At 40.1% G+C, this 14,143-nt stretch overlaps 1 protein-coding gene across 1 annotated transcript in view; it reads left to right on the top strand.

The window, feature by feature from the left end:
- Window positions 1–14,143, top strand: part of itfg1 (integrin alpha FG-GAP repeat containing 1) — a 183,199-nt gene that overhangs the window by 100,871 nt on the left and 68,185 nt on the right. Inside the window, exons 11-12 of the mRNA XM_069657592.1 lie at window positions 12,031–12,181; window positions 13,075–13,183. Coding sequence (XP_069513693.1) covers window positions 12,031–12,181; window positions 13,075–13,183 — 260 coding nt within the window. The remainder of the gene's footprint in view (window positions 1–12,030; window positions 12,182–13,074; window positions 13,184–14,143) is intronic.

The following is a 14,143-nucleotide window of genomic DNA, read 5'->3' as shown; positions in this document are numbered from 1 at the left end:
GAGACGTAACTAAAACAAATCATCAGTCATTGAAGTTTCATTTATGTGAAAGTCTGCTTCAGACCAACACAAGAAGCTGTTCTGCTGTTAAACACGCTGACGTGCAGGATTTTTGAAGTAGCTACGGCCGCTCCATCCGCTGATCTCTGGCTCCAAATGACATCACCATTGCAAAATGGCAGCACCTATCACAGGGGCTATTTTGGCTTCAATTTCGTACAATAATGGAGAGTAGATGGAGACGCGTTGTCCATAAATATATACAGTCAATGATCCACACATGCTTGTCAGAGAAACACACACACACACGCATACAGAGAGAGAAAGGACGTCTTGTACGTCCGTCTTAAATGTGTAGTGTCGATGTTATTCAGCACCACGTTGGTTTTAAGTGTTTTAATATGCGACGTATTTAACAACGAGCCTCCTTCACGCACGGCTCACCTGCTGCTGTGAAAGCAGACTCGCAGGTAAAAAATTCAAAGCGGGCGTTGTGTTATTTAAACGACTTTGTAAAAGTTACAGCTCATGATGCATGTCAACAGAGCAGACACATACAGGGAGAGAGAAACAGAAAGAGGCAGGGCAGGACAGGCAGATGTGTGCAGTAACAGCGGAGGTGAAGGTGTGTGTGTGGGGGAAAAAGAACTCAAGAAGCAAGGTGAGCAGATTAAAGTAGTTTAGTGAACAAACAACAACATTTGGTGGAGAATGAAAAATTACTGTGAAGGTAAAATACAAACCCACCCACACACACACACCCACACACACTGTCATTGTTGCTGTTTGTCTTGGCTCAGTACACAAGCTAAGCTAACATTAGCATCAGTGACCTAATGTGCGGTCTTTGTTTGCTTCCTGAAAAGCAGATCCATCCAGAGAAAAGCTGGATTATCTGTCATAATCCAACAGTTGACCTTTTCTATAAATCCCATGTTTGATTGTCGGGTTATTTACTATGTGTTGTTGTATCCAAGGCACATTCAGTTATTTTGAGACATTATTCCAATGAAAACATTAGTAAAGCCAGTGTTTGGGCCACAGGGGCTGCAGTACCACACTGACAGATGGGAACTTCAAGCCCAGTGCCCAAATTCACTCCCAGAGTCTAACAGGGATCTTTCTTATACATCCGAACAAAAGCTGATCGGCGTGATTCAAACCTTTATTGTTTCTCAAGTGGCTGTACTGGTAATCTAATAACACTAATCCAAATTTAATATAAACTGCAATGCATGCAGATTAGCAGCTGGGACAAAATCTTTATTCTTTTTCAGCACTTTTTCAGAAAAGAGATGAAAGGAAATCGATGCTTTAGTTGATTTCAGCTGCTTTAGAAGTCATGATATTCTTTTCCAATATAAATCCTGTTGTACGTCACTGTGAATCGAGCTCTTTCAGAGGTTGTTGTCTAGTGATCTTGCAAGTAAAAAGACAGAGCCGACTTTGTAACACGACAAAGTGAGAGCCACTGACACTACCACAGGATGTCTTTGATTGTGTGTCCCTGCCCGTGTTCATCAGTGGCCAGCACAATGAGCAACCACAGCGTCTCCCTGCCTTGACAACATATCGCTGTCTTGCTGTCACTTCATCTGCGTGGAGCTGTCCACTCCTCCCCTTCACTCACCTTCCGTCCACGTCTCTTTCTCTCTTTCTCCGTCTGTCAGGCTCTCTCTCTGCCTGTCAGTCTGACAATAGTTTGGTGGCTTGTTACATCTTAGTCATTCACACTGGGCTTTACCGTAGTGAGTGTGTGAGTGTGTGTATTGACAGGGAATGTTACTTGCAAGTCTCTAAAACATCTGCTTAGTCATCTTATTTGAAAAAATGTATTACAGAAATTACAAAAATAATCTATCTTGACTTCTTCATTCCTAAGTCTCTCAAACCAATTGATCCAGCACTGAATCCAACATGCCTTCCCAGCTCATCCAGTTTATAACACAGCTCTGCTGTGCTACAATCTGTCTTAAATCCTGTCTCAAGATAAGATAACATAAGATCAACCTTTATTGATCCCAACATACATGGTGCACACAGTGCTAAAATAATCAAACCGTGATTGATAAATAATAAATTGATAACTCTGATATAGTAACAGAAAGTAAGATTAAATAACTCATTTTCCCAATTCTAGAAAATCCCATTTTTCGAAGGCTTTAATACTCCCCATTATCAATCAATCGATTCTTATTCATACAGGGCTGAATCATAACAAAAGTTATCTCAGGACACTTAACATAAACATCAGCTTTAAGGTCCTGTGTGCACTAACACAGGCAGCACCTGTTTTCTATACAAAACCAAGGCAGTTCAGCGTCCTCGGCGCAAAAACACCCTCGCCATCAGCTGTTGTTTTGACGCTGCGCTCACAGTGCTCTAAGTTGAAATTTGTTTTTGGAACACAATCACTTCTCCCTCACTGACCATTCAAAATCAAGAAGGGGCGTTAGAGAAGGTAATCCTTTGATTTTTTCGAGGGTACAATTTTCTGGCGTAGAGCTGCTGCTGATGCCAGGACACGATTCCTTTCCACTGTTTTATGTTTTCTGTGTAAAATGTCCTCGAATTAAAGCAAATATTAAGCATACAGAGCGATTTAAAACAGACTTAACAGTCACTTCTGAGGGAAGCGGAAGTGTCAAGAGACTACTTTCGTAACCTAGCAACAGTAAGCGCCGTTGAGAAGTACTGAAATTAAGTTGTAAACGCTGTAAGTGGACACAGGCTCTAAACCGACCCAACATGAATCCAGCAAACACTGAAGTAAACAGGTAGAAACCTCGAGCAGTACCAGACTGGCTGTGAGCAGCCATCTGCCACAAGAGACATTATGACCTTTGTGTGTTAAAAGGGAGCTCCTTTAAAACGTGATGTTGTGTTGTTCATTTAACAAGTGATGTTTCTCCACTTCCCACTGTTACCCACTGAACCACAATAAGATTGTTATGGAACATGATTAGTCAAGTCAAGAAAGATTAATGGGGCCACAAGATCAATTAGTCAATCAAATCAATCTTTATTTGTATAGCACTTTTCATACATTAAAAGGGCAGCACAAAGTGCATCAGCATCCCCGCCCCCTATTTCTTGCACAAGCCTAAATAAAAACATGTAAACAAAGAGCTCAATAAAAACAGGAACTGATGAAAGGCTATCATGAATTCATGATGAGGAAACACTGGAGGTCCGATTAAAAAGGTTAAGACTCAAAATAGCAGAATAAAACGGTGACCATAAATAAGATAATAAAACATTAACAGTTTATCCATAAAAATAAACTGGAATAAGATAATAAAAACACTAAAAATAAATAAATAAATAATGATTAAGAACATTAAAACTAGAGTGATAAAACAAAACAAAAATAATATAATAACACACTAAACGAACATATATGAATCACTAAAACAGACTAAGATGCTAAAAAATAATAAATAAATAAAGTTAAATGAAGTAAAATTCAGTTAAAAGCCAAACTAAAGAGGTAGGTCTTTAGATATTCACAGTAAACTTGTAAAGTCTGTGAGAGGTAAAATGACTGCCTCACAACTCACAGACACGCACTATGTGATCACAAGAGAGATATTAGGTACCACTGATGTTTTTATCCACTCTTCGAAATGCATTTGACAATTACATTTACAAAAGCTTTTGTTCAAACAATGAGACTTTATTTGTTCTTAACATTTCCCAACATAAGTTTCTAGTTCTCTTCCTGATTATCTTTTCTTATTTATCCATCAATAAACGCTTGTTAAGTTAGTGGAATCCAAAGTGAAAGTTGGTTTTAGGTTGTCAAACACATGCTGGTAATTCACTGTGTGCATACAACATCATGTGTCTGTACCTTTGCTGTTAATTAACCAGAATTGAAAATATAAATGGAGGACATCAAAGCTTCTGTAGATAAAAGTGTGAGTTATTAGAAACTGTTCATCACCTGTACATCAGATATTAAACTTTCTATAATTAAATTCTTCTGCTTGGAAAATTGTTTTTTAATGAAAATATGAGAAAACAACAAATAACTAGGACTTGATTTCATGAAGGTCATTTTAATGGAAAAAAGGAATTTCAGTCTATAACTAAAGCCTGACTTACCTGAAAGAAATGTTCAGAAGACGGAGGGTTTGTGAAGTAAGAGAGAGGAGAGAGGGGGCAGGAGGTCATTTTTTCAACGGAAGAAGAAAGGAGTCAGCCGCTGTGTTGCTCCATCATCAAAACTGTTAGGAGCATTATTAAATGCACCAAAACCACAGTGAAAATAACACACAGGCCAGAAGGCGCTTTAACACAGTCCTTAATGATTGGTAAGCAAGAAGGTGAAAATGTGGAACAACAGCAGACACATGGGTGGATGGAGGGAGTGCATGAAGGGATGAGAGGAAATGAGAAAAAGAAGTAGATGAAAACAGTTTCAGCTTGAGGGAGAGGAGGAGAGACACAGAGGGGTGACCGGATGAGGGGGCAGTGAAGGTGTTCAGGAAGCAGTGGCCTCACAGAGCGTCTGAGGAGGAGGAAGAGGAGGGTCGTCTTCGTGATCATCTGGTCAGCCTCCTGCCAGCAGACTGCCCCTCTGGAGGCCAATTAGAGAGGAGGCGGGTAGAGGGAACATTGGAACAAAGACTCCCTACAGGCAAACACACACACAACCATAGACACACACACACATCGATGCTGACACCGGATTCATACAATAATAGAAGCCCCCAGACACGCACGCTAACTGTAAAGGGCTGAAACTGCACATTTCTTTTAAAGTCTCATTTTAGTCGAGTGTTTTGTTTTCAATTAAGGTTTAATCCTGTTTTTTTAGAGACATCACAGATGACGAAATGAAGACATTTTGCTGTCGCTTAATTGCAGGAGAATTTGATGGCAAACTAAACAGAAACAATTCGAGGTGCCTCATTATCTCACCTGTTAGAGCTCTTCCCCCGTGCACTGAGTCCTTACTGCAGTGGCCTGGGTTGGAATCTAACAGTAATGTTTCAGTGGGCTGTTTAAACATGAAGTGAAAAGAGTCTAATATGAAGTCTAATTACACATTTTGATTGGAGGACTGCTTAGAAAGCAATTTAGAAAACGCATTCATCTAAATTTCTTAGCATTTTAAAGCCATAATCTCGATTATTTCAGTTTCGTTCTCTTTGGCGGCACCTATGGTGATAAACGGTAATTGCCGGAGCACACTTCCCAGATATCCAGACAGTGTTGCATGTGTGACGTCCATGGTTGGCTCCGGTTGTAACTCTTGATTTTCCTCGTTGACGGTCGCTTTCCTTTTCAGACTGTTTGCCTTCATCTGAGCATCCAATTTGTTTCTTTCTCTTTGGATTTTCACTTTGCAGTTGTATCTGTAGTCATTGATCTTTCCTTTGTTTGTTCAGCCATAGTAGATTACTTTTTACTCGCAACACTTGCTGAGAGCGGAAAAGCAGCCACTTAGCCCCGTCTACTGCAAAGGCTTTCATCAGTGGGCCATAGGCTCAATCACCATTGTGTTACCTCATTCGGCGATAGATAGAGACTTATTTAAATTATTATTACTTTAAAGGTAATCTCAATGGTTGTTTGTTTGAGTGAGTTATTACTATTTAATTTAGCAAGATAAAGTCCAGTCCAACACGTCTGTTTACTTGAATAACACAGCTGTTGAGATGAGATGAGTTAGAACTTAATTTACCCAGGGAGAAATGTTTGTGCTGAGGATGCTCAGCATACATATTAAAATGAAACGTAACCACAGCAGCAGAAGATATAACAAATAGCAGCTGTCGCCTGATAAATGTGGCTCACCTTAAGTAGATCATCTTACATTATTGATAACATACGAGTTTAAACAGGACAATGAGTCCACACGCAGTTGTACAGCAGTGTCACACGGTTAATAATCTTCCCTTACAAATAGCTTAATGTAGACTCCAGAAGTTTAATTTTGGCCTGTCGTCAAGTTTCTCACAGAATTAGCAGAAATAAGCTAATATGATTAGCCAGTTAGCTCTGGCTACATGTACACTGCTTTGATAATAAGGGAGAGAAGGAGGGTAATGGATTAGTTAGTATCAGACTTAAACCTGTGCTGTTTTTTTGCCATTTGTCATTCCTACCAGTATGCACAAATAGTTTTCATAATCTTCACAATCAGAACACTGACAAATGCAGATGAAATGCTCGCTGTGTCTAGCTTTGCAGCTCTATAAAGCTGGGCTGGCTTAAAGTACAGTAAACAGACCTGTATCTTATCAGGTGTATTTTTGCAGATATGATCTGTTAAATATGCCAACATCAGCCCTGATATTAGTCTTTGGCTTTGGACATTGCTATTAATGATGCTTTGATATAGCCGTTGATATAGGTGTGTGTCTGTGTGTGTGCGTGTCTTAGATCCACCTCATGACCTTGAGTCCATCTCCACCATCACCACCCCTGCAGTGCTGCAGAGAGGCTCTTTGAAGTAGAAAAACCCCAGAAAGGACACACACACATTTTGCTTCCTAGATGCTTCCTAAAGTTCAGATTGAAACTTTGAAATGGCTGCTTTTCTTTCCACACACACACACACACATTCTGTCCCTTAAAAATCGACAAGTCTCTGCACCTGGAGGCCTGATTATCTCCCAGGCAGCCAATCAGTGCTGACCATTAGCAGTGTTTCTTGACCAATCGGTGCTGCAGCAGCAGGTCCTTAGTGACAACTGGTCACTTTCTGCCTCTGCTGTGCTGTTAGCTTTAAGCCTAATAAGAAGGGAGGAAGGTCGAGTGCATATGCAGTATTGATGGATTACACAGAATGACCTTTAACCAAACCTCCAGCTAGTATTTGTATAATCACAGCCAAAGTCAGTTAATCCAGCTCCGACCCACGCCGCCTCCCAGCACACACAAAGATGCCAACATCCCGAAACACCAGCGAGTCTGCGGAGAAAATTGTCATCTGAATTGACACTATTTTAATCCGTGTGCCCGCAGCATTATGTGTCCGCTTTAGGAATTAATTAAATCCTGCACTCTCCTGTACTTGTTTTAAATACAGATTGTCATGTTGGCAGCTGAATCCAGACTCACCACCCACTAAATGAGCTTTTGTAATTCTTACCTACCTGTGCAAGAAGCAGAATATTGCAGGGTGCACTTATTGCAATGCCAGCTGCTGATTTCAGCGAAGTGTCAGACAAGATTTAAGAGAGCATTTGAAATATTGCCACTCATTAAATAGTGACTTTTTCCCTCACAGTGTGGTGCAAGCTAATAAATCAGCTATCCCAGGAAAATGGAAAAATCATTTAAGACTTGATTATTATTTTGGGTAAATGTATTTACGGCCATTTATTGTGCTGTCTGAAAGTAAAAATAAATAAATAAAATGTTAGACTCGGTTAGACTTTCACCTCAAACACTTGTAATGTATACAGGAGAGGCACCAGGCTCCACGGCGAGTATTTCACTCCCATTTGACCCTAAAAAAGATATCTGCAAAAACCATGTGCACAGATCACAGAAGAGTTCTCAAAGAGTTCTCAAAGGTGGAAAAGACTGAAAAAGTGTTGGTGCTTTAGTGTTAAACACACAGACAGCTCAGCAACGAAGAGACGAGGAGAAATCAGAATCCGGGGCTTCAAAAGGTTCAACCAATGAGGCTTTGCGATTTTTAACTGAAAGGCTTGGCTACTGTTAAAGTTAGCATGGGGAATGGTAACCACAGAGTTACTGGGAACCTGGGTGTTAACTGTGGCAGCTATTTTAGATTTAATATAAGTCTTAAGACAAAAATGCTTCTTACATTTAGTCACATTTTAGTCATGTTTCCCCTTTATAGTTTTAGTCCAGTTTCTCTCTCCAGTCTCCTTCTTCTCGTTTTCACCTGTTTGCTTCGGGTAAAATTATCACTTTAAATTTCAGCAAATCATCTGTACAGTAAAAGAACGATGAGAACGCAGCATCTTAAGATTACATTTCATCATGGTTTCTCATTCAAACAGTCTGTTTGAAGCAGACAGCCGGTGATAGCTCACTTTTGTGCAGCAGAAGCTTCAAATGATGTGTAACACGCCCCTTTTTCTGTGCGTGCGCACAGAGCCTGAAGCAGAAAGCCAGGCTGACACAGAGAAAGCTCACAACCACCTTCGTGATACCAATTATCTGTGACTGGTGAGTCTTTAAAATATCATGGATTTTAAATGTCCGACAGCCCACCACTAACATTTTAGTCCTTTCTCGTTAACGAAAACAAGATATATGTGTCGTCGAAGAATTATTATCAAAGATCTATTTTTAGCTCGTCAACATCTCGTCTTCGTCATGGAAAAATGTTTGTAGAGAAACGTTTATCGTCATCATTTTCATTAACGAAATTAACACTGCTGGGAACAGCATTTAATATCCACTTAAGTAGAAAGACGCACACTCCAAATCTGTTGGTATCAAACTTACACAATATTTAACATATAAGAACCAAATGGGTTCCATTGGGAACATCAAAAATATTCAATGGAAAAAAGAACCATCTTAGCAAAAATGTTAACTTAAATCATGTCAAAATATTATTAGAATGATGTCATCTAAAAATAATGTGTGGAAATCTGTGTCTCCTTAAAAAGACAAAGTTAATACGGTGGTTTTATTAAAAGGCACTAGTTAAAACAGAAGAACAATGAGTAGTCTTTAGTCATGTGGAGCAAATTAATTGACAAGGTCAGAGGAAAAGGGTAATAAAAATTATCTGGTATCTGCACAGACCAAAGTCAACGCCTTAAACTTTTTACATTGACAAGAAAAATGTATGAAAAAGTTACTATAAAACCCTGCAAGGCTTTTGAAGCAGGTAGAAATGTTATACATCCAGTTGTGGTCAAACCAGAGCAGCTGCACTTTGCTTATTTCATCATTTGAATTTCTCTTGTGATTGTCAAGTCCAACAGCATGAGCAATATTTCAGAACTTATATTCTGTGTCAGTGTGCTTTTCTACCAGCATGCATGATTTGAACACCGTTTTTTTTTTATGCGTTCCTGCACTGAGTCGAAGCACTGCAGTACAAGGTCTTACATCAAACCATCCAGCACTGCCATCATCTACATGAACTGATGATCTCTGCCTGCTGCTGATCAGCAGAGCGTGTATACTCTTTAAAAAAAATGTTATTAAAGCAGCCATCAGATACTTTGTGAAAATACTACAATGGTACAATACAATTATAACAAAGGTGTTAAATGGCTCTGTTACAGCTTGTTCAATTTGCAACAGTATCCTCTAACATCCGGCTAACAGCGCTGGAGAGGCTTACAGCTCATTTCAAGTGCCGATTTGACCAGTTGGATTGCTTGGATGGATGGAGCCAGCTGTTGTGTAGCATCAGCATTTATTAGCCCGTGCGTGTTTGGAAGACTTTTTTTCCATTTCTATCATTTAACATGTCATCAAATAACACTCTCCATACTTTGCTATATTTTTCTTTCTATGCGTAATGTAGCTCCTCTTCGACATGGTGAATATTTCTGCTGCAAGTAAGGCACATTTATCATTTCCCAACACAGCCTCGCGCAGTCTTTCAAGTCTTTAAAGTATCCTAGATGACAGGCGTCCCATCGGGCACTTGTGGTATGTGTTCACCTTAACTCCCAAGACACTTGCATTGGCACAGAGTTTGAGTAAAAAAAGTGTAATCTAAAATCCTGCGAGAGGTAAGGCCTTCACGATTAGACTATTTTTAGAGCAGCGCCTCTTTTTCGTGGTCGCCACTCCCACCGAGATCTAAGAACGGTTACAGAGAGCCGTCTCCGAAGACATAAAGACACACTGAAAGAGAGGAGGGGGGATTCAATCTCTCCAGAGAATCAAAGAGAGATGGTGACAAAGACTGAGCACACAAAGTACAGGTAGAGAGTTGGAGGAAAAATTAGGTTTAGTCAAAGAGTGGTTTTCAGGTCTGCAAAAAGAGGCCAAATACAGGGTGTGGTCACAGCAATGCTAAGCTTTGTGTTCATGCAACCAAACTGAAAATGATTAACATTAAAATGACCTGGCCTGTTAGCACACATAAAGTACATCGTGATTCTTTGTTAATGATATGTGTAAGTGTTTCAACCAAGGTCATTTAGTCTTAATGTTAAACATATGCAGAGCAGAGAACGAGAGCGGTGTCTGAAGATGTTGTTCAGTCACAAGGGCTCGGGGCTCCAGCCTGAGGCCGCTCTCATTCCCTTGAACATTGATGCTCTTATTTTGAAAAGAGTAAGCCGCCCTCAAGCTTAATATGTTGTAGAATTTGAATTTGTGATCAGGGCAAAGTCTCTGTTAAAGAAACTAGAAAGCCAAATCCACATTAGCTCTCTAAATCTGTCATTTAGGGTCTCATTTACATCATAATAAGATTCTAAAAAGTATGAGAAATTAGTTGCTATCAAAATGCAAAATGTTGCTGTTATTTTCCTGATCTCAGGCTTGAAATGGGCGAGGTTAAGCTCTGGTATTTATTATTCAAAGGATGGAGGAGGTTGTTAAGCTCCATAATAAAAGACATCAGCCAGTGAGAGAGCAAACAGCCTACACAGCCATCATTTAGCATTGTACTCAACGCTTTAAGAACAAATAGTGGCATCCCAGCTACCTTTGCATGACTACGCTAACTGCCAATTATGATAGCAATAACAAAGCATTTTGTAACTCATCAATCTGCGTCCAATTGAAATGTATCATTTTAAGTACCTGAGTATTTCAAGTACTTGAGTACTTGAACATTAAGTGCTGGATTGGACTGGAAGTGCTGTGAGTGGAGCCAGGTGATCATCAACAGTCACGAAAAATTTTCTAAATAGCAAAATTTGTTGATTTTTATTAGGTTTTCTTCTAATATTCAACCCCTATTTTGATGGATCCTTACTAAGGCCCTAAACTTTGATATGATTTATGCATTTTCACTATTTCAAGCCGAGTTTACAGATGTTTTTAAGCTAGAAGCTAATCCCCAAAAGAGTCACTGTACACTGTCAAAACATTAAAACTGTATGTTAAGAAGGGATGTTTCAGTCCTTCCTTTTGCACAAACCTTGATTCAAAACGCGGTCTACATTACTGACAGTTTGCCTTGGACCAACACATTTTGGTCAGCCTTCTCAATGGCTGTACAGAGGCATTAAAGATGAGTGTGAAGATAAAGTGAACTAGTTGTAGAGAGAGCTCAGTGGATCTCTTGATGGATGGATTTAGAACAATGGATCATTTTCTGGTTTAAAGCTGTTGGCTGGGAAGTTTAAGAAATGACATTTGGCATTAAAGCCCACGCTCATAGCAAGAGGACGTTGGGGTTGTGTCAAGATAGAAACTCTACATTTTGGGAGACCGTTCATCATCCATGTGGAAGTAAAGTAAACATTGTATAAATATAAACCCAATTCATTGATCTAATGCTAACCTTACTAAGTCCTTTTGGAGCCCACAAATAACCATTACAGTACATTAACCACATCCTGAATTTCCCTCAGAATCATTAAGGTATCTATCTATCTATCTGTCCATCCAACCATCTTAGTCAACCAACCATGTGTAAGAAACATAAATGGTTGCAGTTTGATCAGGTTCAGGCACCAAGACTTGTTGGTAAGGTTCGGGTTGTGAAAAAATCGGACTCAAGTTTCATATGAAATTTGAAGCTCGGTCTCCTGGGTAAAATGCCCATTATTTATTCCATTGACCCAATCACAACCTATTCATCAGATGGACTCAGCATCAACCTGACTTTGGGGCTGGTGGGTACATTTGCATGGAAAAAGGAATATAAAGAATGGTTTAAAGCTTTTTGTCACAGTATAACACCAACACATTCACTTGTTCAATGTGATGGTTGATTTCAGGAGCCAGCTGGTTATGATTCAAGGGAAGAACTGACAGACTGATCAGCCGGTGACAGAATAATAAATCATTTTCCTGTTTAACTTGACAATGCTTCTTTGTCAGCATTTAAGATCCAAAATATTAACATGCATTTTCCCTCCTCTTCTCTGTCTCTCCCTCTCTGCCTCCCAGCGGTCAGCAGGCCTTTCTGTTGGAGAACGTTCCCTGTAACAACGCCAGCTGCCACAGTGTAGGACGGATGTTCCACATCCTCTGGGACCAAACAGATTTGGGCGCCATCCAAAACGCTGTCATGGCCACTTTCTTTGACATCTACGAGGATGTGAGTAGTTTGTGTTGAGCTGTGTTCATGTCCACCACCTTTGTCACCCTCCTCAGTGTCCTTTTTAATGTCTCATGTGCTACATTCTACTGGTATCAGAGAAATAGATATGCCACTGAAATGACATCACTTCTTACACTGTTAAAGGAACTTGTAGCCAAATGGAGATTTATTGAATAAATGTCACAGAGCATTCAGGAGCATTTGATTTCTGTAATGCAGAAAAGTGGATTATGTGTAAAGCCTTTTTCATCACTGACATCAACAGAATGACTTAAGTTTCTGCTTTTCCTTTCATGCTCAGAAGTAATGCTCAAGACTTGGACTGATGACAGGACAATGTCATTTTCTGTTTTGTGCTTGTTCGCCAATGCGAGCCTTCTTCACTGCATCCTTACAAACTGTGTATCTACAAAACAAAGAGCTATTTTCTGATTTCTTTGTGTCCTTTGCTGCTGCACTTAAACACACACCCTTACAAATGCTGGTATTTTTACTCCCCTCTCCCACAATTATGTTTACACATGCAGTGCTTAATCCTTTTTGTGTTGCAAAGACAGATTCCTACACACATCCGCACACAAACTTTGGGACTGCATACAGAACACCAGCTCTATCTTGCAGCCTACTGTACGTGCACATCATCAGAATAAATTATAACTCCTGATGTGGCCTGTCTGTTAAATCCAACTCTCTCTCTCTACAACTCTCGCTCTCTCACTCACTGTAGAGGGAGTTTATAAATGGGAAAAAGAGAGGGAAAGGCAAAGAGCTGATAAGATAATAGCTGGATCAGTTACCCGGTGTGTTAGAAGAAAGAAAATGTACATCAGAAGACACACACACACCATGCTTCCTTTGTCTCTTATCTATATGCCTGTCTTCATTTGCAGGGTATATTAGACATGCTGGTTCTGAGCAAGGCAGAGGGCAAAAAAGACCTGATCATCCATGCCTTGAAGAACAATTATGAAGCTGATGCCTACTTCGTTAAAGTGATGGGTAAGTGACAGATTTGTCCAGTGGTATCAGTGTATTGGAGGGGCTACATGGAGAAAGAGAAAGGTCCCATTATGCCTCTTTCTGACTTTTTCTTTTTCTAAAGAAATCCTCCTCAAATTACAACTACTAAAGAGAAATACACCTACAATTTTTATATTTAATGATGTAGTGTATTCTTGTATTTTTTTATTATAACAGCCCCTCCTCGGCTAATTAAAATCATTGAGCATGAGCAGCTGTTTCCCCAGAGCTACAAACCAGATGCTCATGACTATTATCTGTCATGTTATTTTGATTTTTAGCCTCAAGCTACTCAACTGGTGGTGAAACGAGGATCATGTCTGAGCTTCTTGTTCAATTCCTACCTGAAATAAAAAGGCCACTGTGCACACAAAAGGGCTGTAGTAGAGGAAGCAGAATAATTAGGTGCAGCATGAAAGTGATCATGTTTTACATGTTGGAAAGGGCACGGTGAATCAGAATTTCCCATTAGATTTACATACTACTGATTTCACACCTGATATTTTCAGTATCAACACAAGAACCGCCTAGCACTTTTTTGATACTACTTTGGCCGCTTACCGCTGTTATGAGTGCTTCTCAGTGAGAACCATGTGCAGGCAGCCTACCTGCACTGTGCGCACTGTGCGCTCTGTTGACACGGTGCCATCTTGCGCCCTCTCGTTACGCCTTCTCTTCAAAAGAGAAAAAGGATCTGTGCGTCTTGGCGTTTGATCAGTCGGCTCAGTTCTGGACCTTTAGCGGTGAGGAGCTCGCGGTGTCTCAGCAGGCGGGACCGGGTCACACTCAGGCTCCGGTTCTAGCTCTGGCTCTGACTCTGAATCAGACGCGTCACGTCACTTTGTCTGCAGTGTCGGTTTGCCACTTTCTCACAGAATAATCTCCCTGTCACCTGAGTTAAAGCATTTTTAGCCTTTCCTAAATAATAAGACTGCCTAC

Source organism: Semicossyphus pulcher, unplaced genomic scaffold (genome assembly GCF_022749685.1).
Source record: "Semicossyphus pulcher isolate SPU_LCO1_2020_fin unplaced genomic scaffold, fSemPul1.0.p SCAF_1, whole genome shotgun sequence".
Taxonomy (NCBI): domain Eukaryota; kingdom Metazoa; phylum Chordata; class Actinopteri; order Labriformes; family Labridae; genus Semicossyphus; species Semicossyphus pulcher.
Note: the sequence above shows the minus strand (reverse complement) of the source record. Positions and strands in the feature narration are given on the sequence as shown.